General features: G+C 42.3%; 1 protein-coding gene across 18 annotated transcripts in view; it reads left to right on the top strand.

Annotated features, from left to right (window-relative positions):
• LOC115345101 (SCO-spondin-like) overlaps positions 1 to 21,049 on the top strand; it is a 125,101-nt gene that overhangs the window by 57,424 nt on the left and 46,628 nt on the right. For 13 of the 18 annotated variants that reach the window (XR_005933051.1, XR_005933050.1, XM_041125547.1 and 10 more), the window contains exons 3-11: positions 7,990 to 8,107; positions 9,342 to 9,429; positions 9,838 to 10,026; positions 10,537 to 10,645; positions 14,915 to 15,019; positions 18,779 to 18,971; positions 19,470 to 19,606; positions 20,156 to 20,380; positions 20,877 to 21,018. Coding sequence is in view for 16 of the 18 variants with exons in the window: in XM_041125547.1 (XP_040981481.1) it covers positions 7,990 to 8,107; positions 9,342 to 9,429; positions 9,838 to 10,026; positions 10,537 to 10,645; positions 14,915 to 15,019; positions 18,779 to 18,971; positions 19,470 to 19,606; positions 20,156 to 20,380; positions 20,877 to 21,018 (1,306 nt within the window). In the remaining 2 variants the exon portion in view is untranslated. Of the gene's footprint in view, positions 1 to 3,459; positions 6,458 to 7,989; positions 8,108 to 9,341; positions 9,430 to 9,837; positions 10,027 to 10,536; positions 10,646 to 14,914; positions 15,020 to 18,778; positions 18,972 to 19,469; positions 19,607 to 20,155; positions 20,381 to 20,876; positions 21,019 to 21,049 lie in introns of those variants that run through there. The other 5 variants (XM_041125555.1, XM_041125554.1, XM_041125556.1 and 2 more) reach the window with 3 other exon arrangements.

Below are 21,049 nucleotides of genomic sequence, written 5' to 3'. Positions count from 1 at the left end.
ATTTGCCCATTGTATCCTATCTATGCGTTGAATTTACACCTGGACTGCAGCATTTGACTGTCTCCTGTGATGGAAGTAAAATGAAGGTGTTTGTAGGTCTAGTTTTGTTCATTTTCAAGGGACAGTTTTGGAGTTGATTTGCTTATTCTTCTGTTCCAGTTACCCATATGAGATCTCCATACAGTTTTTGAGGCTACCATTGTTTAAAAATAAAAGCCAAGCCGAAAGGCTTCCCCCGTTTCATGCCACAGTTCTGCAACAGGTTTTAAGGGGCTCTAATTATTTGCAGGGTTGGGAAATGTTGTTTTATTGAAAATTAGTGAGTGTTTACTGGGAAGGGCTACAGCTGTTGGGGCTTCTTGTTTTACTACTAACAGCAATAAATGAAGATCCATTGTTGTACTATAAACACAAAATGAGAAAGGTCTCCTGGGATGAACAAGCAGGCAACACTGCAGTAGCACCAAGTGTATTCTCCCAGCCTGATAACATTAGAGATACAATTAATCCCTGTGCCTGGGATTCATACCTCGTTCTTAATGCTGGTTTAGTCAGTTCAGCCCTTTTCCGATCCTAACCTGTCCCAGCTTCTAACATGTTCATCAGCGGTGCTTATTTTGCTTTCCTCTCTGTGATCCTGTGTCAGCCTCTGGGTACCTCTGTCCGTCAAAACTATGGTGCTCATTAGCAGGGAGTGCCTAGCCTTGCCTGCCCTAGCTGGGACAAGAGATGGAAAAGAAATAGGGCCCTTGAAGCTTGCTCAGGGTGAAACCACACAACTATACTTGACAGCAAAGTCTGTTGAGAGTAGTTCAGGTGCTTTACGGTGAAGCTGTGGAATCCCTGTGTTGCTTTTCCACAATGTTTGCCACACTGCTGGTCTCATTCCAGACTGGGATCGTCCTGGCATACAACTGAGCTGTAGCCAGCCCTGTTTATTATTTGCTATGCTCAGAAGTGCTTCCCTTGGTCTCTTTAGCAAACCCTCTGCACATTTGTCCTGCTTTTGCTAGCTAATTTCAGCATTAGCTTGGTTTGGTAGCTAAATACTGGCCCCATTTCTCTGGGTTCATTTTCTGAAGAGTTTACAATCCAATCATTCTGTTGAAGCAAGAGGCAGTAGTGCTAAGTCAACATCAACAGCTACATTTTTGTTTATTTATTTACTTTTCAGCAATGCACAAAACACGTTTGTTAAGCTACCTCCCCTTATGCTTTCCAGCAATGTTGTACCAGTGGAGACTTCAGAAGGCAGTGTTAGCTGTTTGGTGTGATTTCAGATGTCCTTTTTGACAACAAATCTCTGTGTGATGTTAATGAGGCTTGGGATCTGGAATACACTGAGAGTTACTGTTGCTGCTGGGCACAACTGGAAGTGAAGGGTTATGGGCAGCGGAGATGAAAAGGGACTTAGCCTGTCCTGTACCCTTCTCACTAAGGACAATACAAAGAAATAAGAGGTCTTCAGCAGTGTCTCACCAGAGTATAATTTTCACTAATTGCAGTATAATTATGTAATCACTTTAACAAATGCTGCCTGAATGTTTTTGGGCTGCAGCTATCTGAGATGGCACCACCAGAAATATATCCTGTGATGAAGCAGGCTTTACGAAATTTTGGGAGCATTGTCTGCCCTGTGACAATATCCAGGGATAGCCCTGGGCTGTGTTTCTTAAGTGTGTGTTCACCAGAAAAAATCAGAAGCTGTGGGAGAGTATGCTGAGGCAAGGGTTGGTCTGTTCCTGCCCAGTTGCTTTGACTCATCTCATAATACAAGCATTTTCTGCTACCCTTGTCAAAGACAAGGTAGTGGGATAAATGCTCTGACCTGGCATACAAGAGTTAGCAAAGTGTTTTAAGTTTGATTTGAGGTGGGGCAGGAGACAATTATCTACTCAACAGGCATGGGTACAGAGCAGACCAAGCATCTCTTACCTGTTTGGGAGAAATGAATGACTATGTTTTTATCAATGTTTTTCACTTAAGCTATGAGCATCTGTGGTTAACACAACTTTTCCCAGCTGAGCCTCTTTGGATGAGTGCCTTTGTCTATCTTTGCTGCCTCTGACACTCTGTTTGTACTTGAGTGCTGTAAGGGTTTTTTTGATGCAGCGACTTTTTGTTATTTGTTGTTAGTCCCACCAGTCTTTTTCAAAGTTGAATTTAACATAATCAGGTTTGATATTGGGTGTTGGCAGTGTTGCGTGAAATCTTAGCCTTGTAGAAATCTGGGAGTGTTTTGCTGTTGATTTCTCTGGACCCAGGATTACTCCCTTGTTTCCTGCCTCCCCACCTATCCCTACTGCTGCTTTACACTCCCCTAATCCATTGGCCATCTATGCTGTGTTTGCTGGAGATGACTGGGAAAGACTGTACTGCATCTTTATCTAAACTTGGCTGAAGATCTTTCTGGTTTTCTGTGTCATACCACTTAATTTCTTTCTCTCTGTAGTTTTATTGCCTTTATAAATTCAGCATTTAACTTGGTAAGCTTGGTAGGGATAAAGTTTAGCATGTAAAATAAAGCTATGGTGTAATTTTATACTGCTATTTTACTGCTGCTGTTTCTCGCAGAAGGGGAAAAACTTTCAGTTACCTGGGAAGGATGGCTCAATGTTGTGAATGTGTTGGCACCCTAGCTGTGAGGGTGCTTGCATATTTTTAACGTGTTGCTGAACTTGGTTGTCCCATATTAAACCTCATATTTTTTGTTGTCAGTGCTCAACTTGCTCTAGGACTCTACAACAGGAAAATAGTCTCTGTATTACTGCAGCATCTCTCAGTGTATTTGTAGGTTTTGTACTGGCAAGTGTTGTGTTGTCATATTCAGCCACGTCTTTCTCTCTGAGGTGTTAAAGGTCATTGGGACGCACGTATAGGGGAGCACTACAGCAGCCCGTAAGCCCATGGTGAACCATGCATGTGGTTCACAGGTATCATTAGAAGGGACTTGCAAAGTTGTTTTTTATGAGGTGCATACGCATGTGTATATATATATATGCATGCATGTGTGTATATATATGCATGCATGAAAGATGTAGCCCTGACTTTGCAGCTCTAAAAGTGGAATTGTAATGTATTACTCTGCAGACTTCTGAGTAGCACTATCTTTGTAATAGTAATGAAAAAAGGAAGAAAAGAAAGGGGGAAGCGGATGGGAGGAGGCACCACCCTTAGCCCTCACTGTCATTCCTGCCCTTTTTTAAGACCAAGTGGTGGCTTTAAGTTGAAACGTACTTGCTGTTTCTGTAGAAGCAGAAGTTTCTTGATTCAAAGTCACGGATCTTTTCCTTTTGCAATGAATAGAAATCTCTATAAGCTGTTGGTACTATTAAAAGTTATATCTATACAAATAAGTAACAAAACTATTCCCAATGTGATTTCTGACTCCCACCTCTCCCCCAGTTTTGAGTTTTCTGTGCTTCCTTTCCCCCTTTCCCCTAGAAAGTTTCTCTGTAGGTGAAACGAGACGTGCAGTTTTGGGTATTTGCATGTTTTTCATTTAGAAAATGGTCATTTTATCAGGTTTGATGGCTGAGGAAAATTGCCTATGTGGAAATGGTAACTAATTTCAGGGTGACTGATGGTAGCTTTCTGCAAGGTTCCAGGTTGTTCCCATCCCTTCTGGTGCATTCACCACAAGAGGGCAGTCTTCTTGCCCTAAGGTAGGTAGTGCTGCTGCTTCTTAGACACCGGGGAGTTTATTACTATTGGCAGTGAGCCGAGCAGAACGGTTTTTTGGTGTTCAAATCAAGAAAAACAGCGCCTTCCTGTTTTGTGAAGGACTACTAATATTACAGGGCTGACTGGTTTCTTTAGGACTGACCAAACAGTTCAAGAAAAATAGGAGCCTTTTCAAACACAGTCAGGTCTGCTGAAGCAATAGTAAAGTCATTGGTGGAGGGAAGATGAGTGTGTCAGTTCTGGAAGCTAAGCTATTTTGTATCCCAGAGGAATGAATATGCTGATACTTGGTAGGCCTCCAACGCCTGCAACCCAGAAAAGGACGTGCCTATTTATTTTCCTTGTTGGAGTCGTCTTCTCGTTTCTGTGCATTGCGTCCAACAGCCTAGATTTATAATTCAATCTGTGTCTATTTGTTTCTTGACAGAAGAGGATGAAATAATAGTGAGGCTCTGTTTTCTTTATAGCTAGGAATAGGTAGCTATGGCTTACCATCAGTGTAAACTGTACAGGGTTTTGTGACGTTTCAGATGAATGATGCTATTGCTGCATGAAAGTAAATCGCGGTGTCCTGGAGTGAGTCCCAGGTTATTCTGCTGTTCTTGCAGCAGTTCATTTCTGTAGCAGTGTACTTAGAGAAGTACATCAGGCCAGATTCTTCTTTTTTTGCTATCACCGGGAGTCACTGTGGCAGAGACAGTGGAAGTGGTCATGTTCAAAATTGGTGCAGATCTAGTGGATGTTAGAACCTCTTTTGAGAGTTTTAGAGTTCAGAATTGGGAAGCCTCAATGGCTGCATGCTTATTCTAGTGGGGTGCATCACATACAGCAAATCGCTGACCTACTCAGCTCCAGATCAGCTGATCAAAGGAAGGACCATCTTTGAGCACAAGGTCAGTATTTCATCCCTCAAATGAGACTGCAGTTAAATAGCAGATCCTTCTTTGCCTTACTCTATTATGTCCCACAGGGGTGAATTTGACCTGTGAGTTATCTCTGCATAAATCTGATAATTCCATAGTTAATTAGGTAACTGGAAATGAGACAAAGTGAATCTAACTGTTTTTCTTAACTTTTCTGCATTCTATTGCGTCTTCCATCTTTTCTGAACTTTCTGAAGTACAAGGGACAAGCAGGTCGAAAGTGGGAAGAAAATTAAAAGCGCTTGGCCTGGTGCCTGCCTTTACACTGTGTTGATTAGGTTTTAATTGGCAATTCTTGTCTGTAATATAAGATAATTGCAGAGATTTCTAGGAATTGTTTGTAGAATAGGAAGAAACAGACACATCTGAGTTCTACTGGAGGAGTTTAATTAAAGACTTTATAAAGTGCAACAGATGGTGCTTTGCTAGTTAAGACAACAGGCGTGAGGTCTCTTTGTAGACATTCAGCCATGATGGTTAGAGCTTCTGCTCCCTGCTGGCTAGAGGTGCTCTGACATAATCTTCCATTAGGGGACTTGAACAATTCCAAAATAACATGCACTTTATGTTCTGGTCCAAACTGTGAAGATCGTTCTTCAGAAAGTGAAGTTAGGCAGCCATAGAGTGAAATTCCTTGTGTGTGTGGCAGGACTACCCTTCCCAACAGGAGCTTTGCTTTCACTGACCTCTGCAGTTGTCCTCAACTCCCTTCTGAAAGGCTTGCAGAAGTGAGAAGGCACATCAGTAGGTGTGCAGTGTATAGACACTCCAGTGGCATGGAGGAAGAAAGATCTATTTGGTTTTCAGACAGCGGTGCTCCCCAATAAGTCTCTGCGAGCCAACAACCAACCTTGGACTGGCTCCTGGAGTGGAACTATGTCAGTGTGAAACTTGGAACACAGAAGAGCTTCCCCCCCGCCCCCCTCCTAGTGCCGGTAATCAAACTATTTCCAAAGCCCTCATCGGTCTCTGGCTTCCAGGAAGTTATAGGGAAAGTGGAACAAAGAGAGGGTATTGTAACTTACAGAGAAAAAAGATCTTGTCTTTGTAGTCTGTATTGGAGCAGGTACTGAACCTTGTGTTTTTCATGTTATTTCTAAAAGCATGAGAGTATGTTGAAAAAGAAAAATTCTGTTCTGAACTTGCACATTCATTAAATGGTTTCACGATACAATCTGATTGTTTACTATTGCAGTAGAATTATGATTTCTATGGAGTGGATCTATGATCCACACCTTAGCTAGTGGATAGTGGATGATACAAGGGAGAATCCTGTTTTAAGAAGAGTTCATCTGGGTTTTTAAATTCCAGGAAGAACCTAAAATTGTAGAACAAATAGCTGGCAACCAGGGAATATTTCACCTAGATGTTAAAGAAAAAGAAGAAATTTGTGACCGCGCGGGGTCCTTTTCATGGGGTCGTCTTGTTGAGCAGCCAGACAGATCTGCAAGATGATAAGTATACTTTCAAACTCCCTGCCTAGCAGATGCTTGAAAGGTATACATTATCTCATGTTTAAATGAGTTTTCTCACTTCTTGGCATCGGTAATGCTGCAGGGGAGTTTCCATGGGATTAACTCTTTGGCCATCTTTTCTTTCTGCAGTTCGGTGTTCATTTCACTTCAGGCTGTATTGGAAAGTGATTACCTGGAAGGGATTTGGTTACACTGGGCTTCAACAAAGGCAACACCAGATGCTCAAGAAACATTTTAAACATAAATTCTGAGCTTGCTTTTTTTTTTTTTTTTTTTTTTTTTTTTTTTTTTTTTTTAAGAACTGTTTACTAGCCCCTATGGCTAGTGCTTGGAGTTGGCTGATTTTGCTCTGTAGCCTTAGGATTTGCCTGAGAGGTGAGTGGGTAACTTTCTCATAGAGACAGACTTATTTTTTGGTTTGGTTTGGTTTTGGTTTGTTTTTTTTGTAATTAGTGCTGATAGTGTTACCTTCTAAAAGCTATAAGATGTTAGAGCTGGCGGTTGTTTAGCTCGTTCTGGTCATAAACTGATGAGTGTGGCTGCCATTCTTTCAAAAGCACAGTCTTTTTTAGGAATTCATTCAGGGGAGAAGACAGGTAGAGAAGGGGGGGTTGCATTCACCAGGAGGTTTTAATTTTCTAACGACAGGAAAAAAAAAAAGAGTGCATCAGTGTTTTCAGGTAACAATAATAATAATATTGGGGTGCTTATTTGAGTATGGAACAGATGGGAAAAAAAAGCCTGGAACTCTGCTCCCCGCATGCTCATTTTTTGTTGCTCTGGCACAGGCAAACAGAGAAGCCCTTCGTGAGGAACTGCATGTGAAATCCTTGCAGTTACCATAGTGAAGCTCACTTTTCAAAAAAAAAAAAAAAAAAATTATTAGGACAGTGGTGTACTAGAATCTAAATCTTATAGGCTTGTAAAATGAAAGTGAGAAAAGCAAAAAGGGAAAGCGTAACTCAGTGTTTGTTCTATTTTTTAAGTTCAGTTTCAGGTACCTTACCCTTTGTCGAGTATTTATCGCCTTTCTCTTATAGAACATGATGTGAAGAGACTTCCTAAAGAGGGATGGGTAAAATTGCCTTTACTGTGTAGCCTGGATAACTGAAGTAGAGAAAGAAGAAGTATCTTGGTTGAGATTACACAGCAGTACAGTACCTCCTTCAACCCTTGGCTCTTTCCATCAGACTGTGCTGTTTGCACTCTCTTGAAAACTTAGGTCTTCAACTTTCTGGTAAACAAAATGTGACCTTTTCAAACGATGATAAAGACGTGGAAAAGGCTTTCTGCTACCTACAGAGGGTAGTTGGTTTAGTTTGATAAGGCATCTGAAATTGGGATTTCCCCCAGAATTTTGTGCTCAGAATACTTACCTGGAAATCTTAAAGGAACAGATTTTCATTCTGGAAGAGAAATCTTTCTTTAATTTTAACCACCAAAACTTAAGAATTAATGTGATAACGGACAGGGAGATAGTGTTGATGATGAATGGAAAACACGGGAAGTTAGGTTTATTTCCAGCTTTGGTGCACTCTGTGTGGCTTTGAGAAGTCAGCTAGTTGATGTAAGTGTAACAGGAATAATGATAACAAGGAGTTTATTTGACTGTGGAACATGAGATTTTTCTGATTCTTAACAAGACAGGCTTAGAATATTTCCTGTTTCTTTTTTAGTCACTACACTGGTGGGATCCTGTGTCCCATTCATAAACACCACTTCCCTATAAAGGCAAAGCATTGTTCTTAATAGTAAAAATTATTGTGTTAATAGTACTAGTGCTATTAACACTAGTGACAAAATTGTGCAGATATTACATTATGGTGTAATAATAACTGGTCGTTTAACTTGGAGTCTTGAATTTTTGTTCATTGTACCTTAAATTTATTTCTTTTGCTTTCTTTTAGGGACCTCTTCCCTCTCACCAGATTGCAGCATAGACTGCCAGACCCACTGTCTTATAGACTGCAGGCAGGGACATTACTACACTGCTGGCAACTGCTTGGAATGTCCGACGGGTTTCTAGTAAGGCTCCTTCCTTCCCTTCTCCTCGGCAATTATGCTCCTACAATAAGAAAGTTAAACATTTGGGACATCGTTTTTACGTTCAGAATATTCTGAGAGCTATCCAGTAATGCAGATCAGGAGGTGGGGCACAAAGTGTAGTGCCAGTCCCTTATAGATGAATATTCAGCTGACCAGGAAAAACACCACCTTTGTCTTAAAATGCCATCCGGGGCTTTGTGCAGCAATTGGCACTCACAGTTCCCCTCGAAGTCAACAGGAGTGATTCTACTTCAGCACAACAGTCACAGTGAAATGTGTGACCGTCTCTGTGGGCAACGTACAAAACCTCATTCCCTTTAAGATTGCTTAGGACAGATTTTGTGTAGCGTGTCTTTTGTGTAGTGTGTATTTGGGAGGGGCAGGAATGTTATTTGTATTTTAGCAGCAGCAAAAATTAGGCTGATTTTCAGCTCGGAGGAAAGAACACAAGGTGTCTTTGGCTTCCAGTGCAGGGAATCTTCCCCTAGAAAATTCATTCTGTGTCCTGGCTACTTACTTACTGACGTGCCAGTCAGAAAATGTGATGAAAGCTGGGCACAGAACGATAACCTGAGAACAGAGAAGGCTGGGTACAAAGAACAGTGAGTTGCAGGGGGTAGGTGGTTGCTTTCCAGAGGTGCTGAACCCAGCACACAGACTGCCAGCCAGCCTGGCTGTGTTGCAAGCAAGACCTCAATGAGCCATTTTTGGTTGGAAAGCTGTCCTAAACTCTGGTGTATCATTGCCGGCATGCTCTGTCTTCCTCAGAAAAAAGTCATTAAGACATATTTCTCTGCCACACATGGCTCACTTTAAATGAAAGTAGAAATGGTCATTGTGGAGTTTTCAGACACAATCTCAAACCAGATTAAGATGGGTTTTGTACAAACTGTCTTGAACCCTAAGGTCAGGTTGCCACATCTTCTACTGCAAATTCTGTCCTTGCTTGTGCAATCCAAGTGATGCACCTTGAGCTCCTATATATGTGTTAGCACCCTCTGAGGTTCTGGAGGGATCTGATCTGAATCCGTGCTTTTGTGGCTCTGGAGGGATCTGATCTGAATCCGTGCTTTTGTGGCTAAAAGCATTTGTTCGAGCAGTTGGTGAGGGGGATGTTCCTGTATCTACACAACACCCATGCTGGCTGGTAGGGGCTGGAACTCCCAGAGAAGTGGAAAAATTTAATTTTTTAACTTCATTATTTTTGATCCAGTTGCCCTGGGGGTCAAGCAGCCCCAAGGAAATGCCCGCTGGGAACAGCCAATGAACTTACTGCTCAAGCAGACATCACAGCTTGCCAGGTAAGCTGAAGGACAGGGAAGAGATCGAGGACGTGAAGTAGTACTTTTTGCCTCTACTCCCATGTATTTTGAATCATCTGATTTCAGGCTGCTTTGCAGATTTTGTAGTCTGCTTTGGAATTTTTCAGGAAATCCCTGCATTGTGTTCGGCTCTGATTTGGCTCAGAGAAGGCAGGTTGTCCCTCCAGGTAGACAGCAAGCAGCACTCCCTCCATGCATTGTTTATGCCACTTTCAGTAAAAAGCGTATGTTGGGACCGCTCAAGAGTACATAGGCCAGATTTTGAAAACGATCCAACATCCTTTCCTTCTGGCACTTGAGCTGAGGATGTCTAAAACTGCAGTTTTACATTATTCATGCAAAGAATATGTTTCTGTGGATCTGATGCTCTTTGTGATCTCACTGCAGGTTTGTCCCAATGGCTATCTCAGCCTAGAGAGTGGAGCTGGGTGCCGTGCGTGTCCAGATGGCTATTCATGCGATCCACGTAGTGGTGTGCAGAGGAGCTGTGGTCCTGGTCAGTATTCGCTGGAGGGAGAGTTGGAGTGTCAGGAATGTCCAGAGACATATGTCTGCCCAGATGGACGGAGCAGACAGGTACTGAACGAGCATGTTACTCTCCAAGGGCAAATTTTCATTCTTCTGGACAGGCAAGGCCTGAACATGAATGTGTTGTCAAAAGAAGACATGCTTCCCTGGTTTAATAGTAGGATACAGACCTTTCTTCATCAAAGAAAAGCATTCAAAACACTTCAATGGTATAGTAGATCTAAGACCTTCCACAAGTGGCCTGTATTAAGAGAAATAAATATTTCTCATCTAAATTCTGAGAATGTTAGTGCTCAGGTTATCTGCCACCGCTAAAACCCTCAGCTGAGGACTCAAAGCAGCTTGGAGTTTGAAGTACCATTTTTGCTTCTAGAAATTGTCCCTGGAGAATAGAGCTGAAGCAGTGCTGGGAAGGCAGGAGAGGGCAGAGAAGGGGGAAGCATGAGATAGAATGCAGTACTGGGCTTTTTCCTGACTCGGGTCTGCCTGGGACACAGCTTTGGGCAGCAATGGCCATCAGACCTTCTGGTGGTATGAATTTGTGTTTCTTCCCCTTAGCGTTGTTTGGCCGGTGAGCAGCCAAATCTAAGCCGTACTCATTGTGTAACCTGCACTCCTGGTTCGTTCTCAACTGAAGACACTCTGCTATGCCAGCCCTGCCCAGCAGGTAAGTACATCTCACAAGCGTCTTCTGCAGTCATTAAAACATAGAACTTAAGGCGGCTGAAATGACACTTTTCTCTGGTAAAACTTAGCTGGCAGTATTGGAACAGAGATAGGCTCCTTGTGTCACAGTAAAACTGGAGGTTAAAAAATAATTCCTGAGATAAAGCAGATGCCATTCAGAAGAGTTCATGAAAAGCAGAGAATGAAAATGAGAGAAGACTGAGAATCACAGTTGGTTTTGATAGTCATCGCACTTGCTGGATTTATGGGTGAGGTCCAGCTGATACAGCCTTGGCACATAAACTAGTATGTCCGAATGTGCAAGTGTTGCTGAGTAATGAGGGAAGCTTTTGCTTCCTCTTCCCACACAGAAAGCAGCTCTCTCGCGCTGTGATTTTTAACTGATCATCTGTAAAATTGATTCGCACACGGTTATAGCTTTCTCCACTTCAGGACCTCGATTCACTGGCCATCACAAATACCCATTTATAGTGGGTGCTGTAGGCATTAGGAATGAAATAAGGGCACGCTGTGGTTTTCTTACCCAATTTCTCTTTGTGCTTGATACTCTCAAAGAAATCCGAATAAGCCCACGTTTAGGAATTTGCAGTGTGTTGTCTTTGGGGCTGTCACAAATTCCTCACCGAGATGCTGATGCAGAATTAGGGAGCAGGGGAACAGACTAGGAGGGAGTAGGGTTTTGTTGCAAAACAATTAACTTTTGAAATTATGACAAGTATGGAATGTCATTTCACATGATTAATTAGCCAAAAACATCCATCAAAGGAAATGATGGAGTAACTTGGGAAGCTACCTTAAGGTACATTCTGTGAGTGTTTGCTGTTTGGGAATAATCCCGATACAAGAACCCAAACCTTTGTATTTGCCCAGGCGGTAACCTGCCACTCTTCAGTGAGAGTGCAGGTTAAGCTGTTCTAGTACTGAATGGCCGTTTGGTATAGTTTCCCCATAAAGAGAGAGTTTTCTGCAGCATTAAAATCCTGGCATGTGCCTTATACATCCCAGAGAATGAGTATAAGCCTAGTGAGGATTTGGTAGCCCAAGGTTAGCTTTCCGTTGTGCTTGTTTCCTGTGATAAAAATGTGGTGCTTTGTTATCTCTCTGAGGCCCTCCGGGTGAACTCTTTTCCATTCTTCAATACAGTACTTGGTAATAGGAAAAGTTTGGTGCTGCAGGTAGGAGCGATATTACCAATAATTCCCTCCACACGCCCTCAGACTTTAATTCACGTTTCCTAGCCCACCTGAACCCTAGCAAAAACGCCTTATAGGGAGAGCATGGTGTAGCTGTCAATTTGTAAAAGGATATGTAATGTCACTACAAGAATGCAGTTTGCAAGCTGCAGTCCTACCAAGCTTTTCTCTCTCCTGTAAGCCCTGTACTGCATGTGAAGATGAACGATTTAATGAACAGCTCCAGGTGCCTCCTGCAGAGTCACTAAACTCAGTAACTTGATTCTTATGTCTGTAATTAGAATCCCTCTTACTAAATAATGAAGAGTTTCTGTACTCTGGGTACCTTATGCGTTGTCCAGTAGAAGGAGAAACGGAGTACCTAAAAAGAGATCGTGCCTAGACCACGATCTCAGTAGTTTCAATCCAGTTATAATACATAGGTGAGAGAATAGAACAGAGAATTTCTCTTATTTCCAGTGCCTGGGTTTAGGTATGAATAGCAAATAATTTTTCTCTTGCAAGGTCAGTCACACATGGGAAGTAATGGTGGTTTTGTGGATGTTTATCATATTACACTTGCCATTTGCTGTGCTCTGTAGAGGGCCAGGGAACTAATTGAGGCTCCATAAAAAAAAAAATATCAGGAAACGCTGGCTTTTTCGCACTTAAGCAAGTATTTATAAGTTGTACTTATCAAACGCTTGAACAAGTGAACAGACACGGGCATGTTACAGCATGGAGTTTAGAATGACAGATTTGCTACTGTATTATTATTGTTTATAGCGCAAGATCAGCCAAAAGCTGCAGTCAGGTTTCAGCTCCAGTGTATCAACCACAAAACCTGGAGAGAGCAAGTGAAAATCTCCGAGTAGATGATCAACAGGTTAAATATATGCAGAGTATCTCATGCTGAAATTCAATGCTTCCGTGTTAAAATTAGTCCCTCTTGTGTTCTTAAGTATGAATAAGTCATCCAGCCCAACTGCAAAGCCCTTAGATGGTAAGAAGTTTGAATACCGTCACAAGCAGGAGAGGCTTGAGAATTCCCAGCGTTCTTTTTCACGGTTTGACTGACTTTAATTATATATAATCTGTGTACTTAGTATTGCGTGCGTGTGAATGAAGCGTCATTGCTATGCTGATATATAGCAATACATTTCAACACAGCAGTGGCAATTCCATGCCACACACAGTTAAATCTTGCGCCCCCGTCACTCTTCAAATATCCATCTGGAGTTTAGTAAACCACTTTGATTATCAAGTTCTACAAAATCTTAACTTGGAAAGAATAATTAATTCTAGCTGGATAGGAGCATTTCATTGCTAAATGTACAACTGGCAGAAGAATTTTAAGATGGTGTATTGAACTGGGGAGGCCAGTGTGGTCCTTAGAGCAGTAGCAGGAATACTTTGGCTCATCTTTTAAACCCCATGATCTTGAAGAGAGCAGAAGAATTGGAGTAGAAAGAGAGAACAATTAACTCTTAACAATGCTAACTAATAAAACTAACTTGGATATTTAGCTTGAAATTTCATTTTAAGTTTTGAATTTAAAAATGCCGTGACATATTAAACATTGGAATTTTCTCTGCCAGCTCAGTTTTACAAAACAAAGAAACATTTTTAGATGGGAAATTCATGAGAATTTATTTTTCAAATCTTGTCAGAATTTCCAAACCTGAAAGATTTGGGCTATCTGTAATGTGCTGATTTTAAATAGTGACCTGCTGTTTTCTTCTGTTGATTGTGTCCAGGCATCTCTGCTTATATTGCAGAACCAAGCAATTTATAGTCTTCACAGCATCTTTGTTTGTATTCCTGAAATGAAAATGTTTTTGGAAAAAAACCCAGTCAATCATTTAAATGACAGCCTTCAACAAACAAGAGCTGACTGAAATGCTATGGAAACTCTAGATCTCAAGGAAATTGTTCATTCAAAATTAAGCAAACCCAGAAAAAAAATGTAAAATTCCATAATGCGCCTTCCCCCCCCCCCTTTTTTTTTTTTTGCAACTTACCAGAAATGCTTAAAATGATTTGCAAACTTGAATATTTGAAGTTTGAAAATGTTACTGACTTTCAGAACTTTGTTTTCATTTTCTGTTGGTTAGCTTTAGTAGAAAGTGATGCTCCTGCACTTCTGCCCTGTGTTTCTTCAGCTTTGTCTTTTCTCAGTGTAAACACAGCAAAACCCTTTGTCTGTCTAATGCAGCGACCTTTCGAAAGTTCAAGTGCTTTAAACATCATAAAATGTCTTTTCTGGAACAGGTTCCCTTGCTTCTTCCAGATAGCCCTTGTCCCCAGTGCAGGACAATTTAGTTGCTGACATATATTGACTTAGTGAGTAAAAGGTTTGGAATTGGAGGGACAGACAGACATGAATGGGTGAGGCTTATCCATCTTTGACTTCACCTATTACTTGATTTTGCTCACTGCTGTGAAAGACTTTTTTGAAACGCAGCCTACTAGAATGGCCTCCTCTCCATTCCTTTAAATGATTCTGGCATCTTACTACCATTAGGTATAAAACGCTGTTAATGTGTAAGTAAAGAAAGTGCACTTACCAGCCAGCCATCCTATGCAGGTTCTAGGCTGTTTTCATCAGTAGTGGACCAGCTTACCAGGGACCATCCTGGACTTTGGTGCTTTTGAGCACACAAAGCTTAAACAGCCTCTGGGAAACTGTATAGTAGTGCTGTATCGCCTAACACCTATTTTATTTTAGGACACTACTACCATCTTAGCTTTGCCTTGAGCTTGTGCTAATAAATCCTTTTTAATTGGACAGTGTCTTAGCCTAGACTGAGTAGCATGCTGACACAACTGGTTCTCCTGTTTTTACTTTGGAGGTGGTTTGTACCCTGCCGGATCAGAGCACATTCATGTCTGCCTTCAGGGTGCAAGGTTCATACACCCTGATATGATTTAGCCAGCAAATACTTGTGCTTTCCCATTTGTCCCCACAACACGCACACACATGTCAGCATGCGAGAGACCCATCACCACTCTACTCTAAGTCCAAGTTGTCCAGAACGTCATTTCTGAACCAGATGTTGTTTTCTTCTTCTGTATAGGTCACTTCTGTTCCAATGGCCTTGCAGTCCCTCCATGCGCAGCAGGGAGTTTCAAGCCCAAAGAGGGACTTCGTACACCCAGCAGCAGCTCCTCATGCTTGCCAGGTCTGTACCACGAAAGATCTTCATTTTGGACAGTGGGGGTAATAATTCTCACTGTAAATCACACTGTTAAGTACATTCTCATGAAGGGGCTGGCAGTTACAGTACTTATTTACTAGTCTCTGGCTCGGGCAGTACTAGAGCTGGATGAAAGGAACACCTGTGGAATCTCCTATGAGTCACCAGACTTGTGTTGAAGCATTCAGGAGTTACAGAGCTGTTGCATCCAGAGGTGCTTACTATCCGCTTATTTCATTGGGACTGCCTTTATGGGTATGGACCCTGGTATTTAGATATCTGCCCTACGCAGACATTTCAAAGAAGTTGCAATGGAGGGAAAAGGTGGTTACTGTACTTCCGGTAGAAGGAAAGAAAGTCAAGGAGCAATTTGAAATTACGTGCTAAAGTCATCCAACAGGTCAGTTGTGAAGCCAAAGTCAGCAACTGGCCTGTTGTTAAAGCTTAAGGAAGAAACTTTTTATGATGAGGGTGGTGAAACACTGGCACAGGTTGCCCAGAGAGAGGTGGTAGATGCCCCATTCCTGGAAACGTTCAAGGTCAGGTTGGACGGGGCTCTGAGCAACCTGATCTAGTTGAAGATGTCCCTGCTCATTGCAGGGGGGGTTGGACTAGATGGCCTTTAAAGGTCCTTTCCAACCCAAAGCGTTCTATGATTCTTATTCAATGTGTCAGCTTTGCATGCGAGACACTTTTTAGCACTATTAGTCAACTTTGAGGAGATGTGCTATGCTGTAACGCAGTCTCATTTTCAAGCTCTCTTACAAGTGGAACAGAGGAGTAACATAATTAAAGCAAGTTGACCATACACATTCTCTTTGGGAAAGGGGTTCTTTATTTGTATGTGTTTGAATCAATCACAATAGTCCCTGGCCCACTTTTGCAGCAAAGGGAAATTGGGTTACAGATCAGGCAAAACTTTTTTTATTGTAACAGTAAAAAACCACTGGAATTTATACCTTCAGAAGCTGTAGAAGCCCTGCCCTTAAGAGTTTTTCAAGTGCTAAGTAGATGAAGCAGCGTGTAATGTTCTGAAATGCATGCAAGGAGGTAGGCACAAGGCCTCCACAGATTTCCAGCTCTATTTTCTGTGATGTTTCCTTCTAAATATTTTTGGTTTGGTTTGGTTTTCTAAATCAGTAGAACTTTGTTTTGCATGTGGTAGGGCTGAGTCACACGAACGATTGAGAAACCTGTTGGAAGTGAGTAGATTTTGCAATTTAGTAATGGATGAATCAATTTAAAAGGACATAATAATAGAGCTTTGCTAAAGTCTTCTCTGCTGCTAAATCTTTGCTTAGACAGGGAGAGGGAGACCTGGCTTTCTGCTACAGTAATCACACGTTGCTGAGGCCAGCTCTACCTGTTTTTGAACATTTCTGATATCTCCGTGCCTCTCACAGTGGTATAAAAAAATGCCTCTCTCTCCTTAACAGTGCTGTACAAATGGGAAAATAGAGTCAGGGGGAGATTCAGGGAATGAGCTCAGTTCACTAAAGTAAACTTTGGCCCAAGTCCGGAACGTTTTGTCCAAGGTCACAAATCACCAGGTGCACTGCTGGGAGAAGAAACCTAGAGTTCAGTTGCTCAGTCCCCCTTTATATCTACTGGGCTCTTCCCCTCAGAGAGGTAAATGTGCTAAGAAAATAATTATCTCCTTCAAATCAAGCCATACATTTTTCTATTTGATCATTTCTTTTCTAGCGAATGACTCAGCTGCTAAAGCGTCTTGACTGTTGAATGATTTTTTTACTCACCAGCTAAGTCTAGGAAATTGCTGCTTTCCGCCCACTTCTGAAATTAAAACCAGAAGTGCATTTACATGGTGCAGCAAGGAACAAACCTCACATCTCATCAAGACAGCAAAATTCAAGAGACAGGGCCAGCGGCACCTGAACAAATGCTGTAGAAGCTGCAAAGTAAATTAGAGTTTAAAAACTCTTTCAGTTTAATAATGTAAGCTGTTACGCTATGCCTGTACTACTTTATATAATGATGTTGTCAACTCTCCTAAGGAACACTTGGCAAAGGTAGGACAACGCCTGCTGCAAAATAGGCGGGGGACACGTGAATAAATGGTGACAAGCCATAACGTATTTCAAGTATACTACCATGAGGGAGATACGGCTCGTGTGGTATTAGCCTGTGTCCACCATCTGCACTACAGCGTGTGAAGTGTTGACATACTTACCCCTCAGTGAAACCAACTTTGCCTGCATCACATCTATTGCACAGCAAGTACGTGGACTAGCCTGGTCCTGCAGAATAGATAATATGCTGTAAATCTGTGCCCTGATTGATCTGCTCTAAAGTGTCCAGGCAGCCACGCTATTAAGTCCGTTCTAAACTCCAAAGGGAAGCATCATCTCCAGAAAGTCAGGCAAGAACTGGAGATTTTATGTCCCTATAGTCAAGTCACATAGATTCTGGTTATATAAAATGCCAGTCCCGCTGGATTTGCTGGGGGTGCAAATCCACATCATGAAGCTTTTGACAGCTTAAGGCAATTTTTAAAGAGTCCCACAACTCCATGAGGTTGCAGCCCCCCTCAGGTGTGTTGATTCAGTTGCTGTGCTCAGAGCTGTGGAATTTTATAGTTTTGAGAAATTCAAATCTTGTCGTACTGAGGTTTTTGAACCTTGTGTTCATCCATGCCATGTGCAGTAAATGTAAGGGGTAAATAATAAGCTTTTTCTGAGGGGTGGGAATGAGCAACTGGGTGGAAGGCAGGGGGAGAGATGACCCTTAAACTTGCTTTGCACTCTGAGGAATCCCAATCTGGACCTGCACCTTCAATCCGTGGAGAGGAAAGCCTAGTAGATTTTAATAAATTCTGATCAGTCTGAGGGTGCTGTAAGGCTCTATTCCAGCCTGCAGAGGCACATACACACTAGTGTATGCCTGAGCCTTGCCTTGGCAAGCATTTGGAAGGGAGCCAGGGGTTCAACCTGGAAGTACTCCAGGGAGCCATTATCAGCAGCCAGAGTTTTCCCTTCCCCCTGAATTGCTCTGTTTGCTTTGTGCTGTTGAAAGACCTGACTCAGGAGGATAGCAACTTCTCCTGCGCTAAATTTGTGTTTCCTTTTCACCAAGTTAAACGTTTGGGGACATTTTTGTAGTGAAATACACTCTCTGAATATGGTAACACCAGTAAGGGATTGTTGTTTTATTATGTATTGTTTTTACTAGTGTTCCTTTAAGTTACAATGCAAGCATCTTTTGTTTAACACGCGGGATTTGAGAGATGATCGCGGCTCGAACTGGTTGTCATTCAAGCAGGTATCCATGTGTTTGTACTGAGAATATCTCCAGTCTGCGAAACCCGTTCATCTCTCTTTGTATTCAGAATGCAAACGTGGAAACAGATCAGCTTTCATGGAAACCCCAGGCTCTCTTCACAACTGAGGCCTAAGCATCGTGATTATTAAACATACCTGCATCTGAGTGTGTTTTAAGGCTGATACTTTTGTTTATTTTTTAATGGATCTCATTCCTTGTATTATCAGCTCAGAGCACAGTCCAGATGGTTTTACCGCTTCTGTGAGCCACTCAGCCGCAGTAACATTCAGCTAATCCAATACCACCACCTTCTGGCTTTGGAGTAACTTTATTGTTGGTATGAATGAACCTCCATCATACTTTCTTGCTGTAGGTGAAAGCAAAGGAATTGTATTTCATAGGACCCTCTGTTTTGTCAGCAGGTCACGCTCCCTTTGGGACCTTAAATGTCTTCTCTCTCTTCAGGAATTGGATTGTGTTTGAAGTGCCCTGCTGGGTATTTCTGTCCTGCTGGAGCAAGTTATCCAGTCCCATGCCAGCCAGGTACATACAATCCTCTCCAAGGACAGGATGAAGCTGCTGATTGCAGAGCCTGCCCAGCAGGGAGAGCTTGTACTCAGGCTGGCTTAGCCCAGCCTGATGCAGAGTGCTTACCAGGGTAAGCCTTGTTGTTTTTTTGTGCTTCTATCTATGTCTGTGCATATATTTCACCTCCGTTGTTTTTGCTTTATGCATAGGGCTGTGCAGGCGGCATCCTTTGCTATGTCAAGATTTTGTTGCAGTTTCTGGTAAATCAGTGTGACATAGACTGTTCTGGTGGAAGGCACTGCTGCCTGCTATTGCGACAGGATAGGTGGTAAAAAGAGACAAGAATGAAGCCGGGCCACACGTCCCTTGGTTATGAACAAAGTGACCTGGCTGAATAACTTGCTTTTCTTTTGGTGAAAAAAGTATGACACAACCAGTCCGTTTACAGTGTTTCATTTTTGGTATTTCTGCATTATCAGTTGTCAGTTACATTGCTGTCAGCCACAGCATCAAGTGCTTCAGCTTTTTCCCAGCTGCAGCATTCATCCTAATATTCTGGTAGGGCACAGAGTTTGTCTCCCTCTTGCATCAAAACATTTGTCCCAGCTAGCCTGCTGTGTTCTGTTAGGTACGTGTGCCCAGCGGGGTCATCCAGCCCTCATTTTCCCAGCAACGCCTGTCCTCCAGGAACGTTTGGCAATGACTTCAGCCTCTTTGATAAGTCCCAGTGTGAAACGTGCCCCGCTGGATTTGTCTGTGTGAGAGGTAGGTGGCTTTATGACAAAGTGAACTGTGTTCTTTGGTACCCCTTATCACAGAGCCCACTAGTAAGTACTAGAGTAGGTCAGTGAGGTATCACAACGATGGTAAGTGGGAAGAAGTTGCCCTGCAGAGACTGCTGTGCCCACTTGACAAGTTGATTTTAATTTTACTCTGAAATTTCCTCTTTATGCCACCCATGGTTACTGTTTTAACTTCATGACCTGGAAGCAGCCAGTTTTTACAGTCTTCAAAGTTTTTAGCTTATTGGTGGCTTCTTCACTTTAATATCTGTGCTAGCTTTGGACAGGGGCACCATGCAGGATACTTGAGTTGAAGAATAATTGCTTTAGTAACCGGTTCTGTGATAGAGCCTCTCATCGACAGAGGAGGTAATTATTGTTATTAAGGCACAAAGGCACAAAATGAGGAGAAGACTTAACTTGGGGTTATCCAGCAGTGCTGAAAACAGAATGAGGGAACTGGATTGTGCGAAGCCAGTATGCTACCCATTAGGCTACGTTGCTTCTCTTAAATTTGTCATTGTGTTTACAGGAACAGGTGGGAAACAGAAGCCTCCCACTCCATGCCCAGTTGGTCACTACTGCCCACCAGGCACAAAGCACCCAATGCAGCACAAGTGTGCCCCAGGCACCTGGAGCAATAGGACAAGCCTGACCTCAGAAGAGGAGTGCTTTCTGTGCCCCGCAGGCTGGTTTTGTGTGGGAGGAGCCCCTATCCCTACTGGGATGTGCAGCTCAGGGCACTACTGCCCTCGAGGTGGGCAGCTTTTTGCAGGAATGAAGGAGATTTAGTTTATTTCTGTCTTCGGAAATTTTGTGGACTCTGATAAAATCACACGCTGACTTTATCAGCGTATTTTTTGCATCACAGTATTTCAGTGTGGAGCTGGATAGCAAATTGTCCATTCTGTATAGTCATACTGTAAATCTATACTGTTTGAACTGAGCGTGTTGGTGTCGTTATTTTTTTTTTTTTCCCCTTAATTTGCAAAGAATTAAAATGCACAGTCAAGTGGCTGGTACAAGCACAATTCTAAATTTGAAACTTTCTGCAAAGATTCTACAGTATGTACTAAATTATGATTTTTTGTTGTTCTCAGAGCTGTTAGCAGTCATTTTTATATATATGAATATGTATTTACGTGTAACTCATGTAAATACTTAATAGCAATGAAGAACAGGGGGCCTTATTGCCTTCTGTCTTCAAGGCTGTATTAAGAATTAACATGGTTCTCTCCTCTTTTTTTGGAAAGGTACGTGGAGGGGCACACAGTACCCCTGCCCTGCAGGAACTTACAGTACCAGGCTGGGAAATGGCAGAGTGGAAGATTGCGCTGCCTGCCCCGCAGGAGCTTTCTGCACCAGTGGGACCTCTAAGCCAGTTCTATGCCCAGTGTAAGTACACTACACATGCTGCAGTAGTTGT

The sequence above is a fragment of the Aquila chrysaetos genome, chromosome 8 (genome assembly GCF_900496995.4).
Source record: "Aquila chrysaetos chrysaetos chromosome 8, bAquChr1.4, whole genome shotgun sequence".
NCBI classification, from domain to species: Eukaryota; Metazoa; Chordata; class Aves; order Accipitriformes; family Accipitridae; genus Aquila; species Aquila chrysaetos.
The sequence above is the reverse complement of the archived record's forward strand: the minus strand, read 5'-3'. Positions and strand labels throughout refer to the sequence as shown.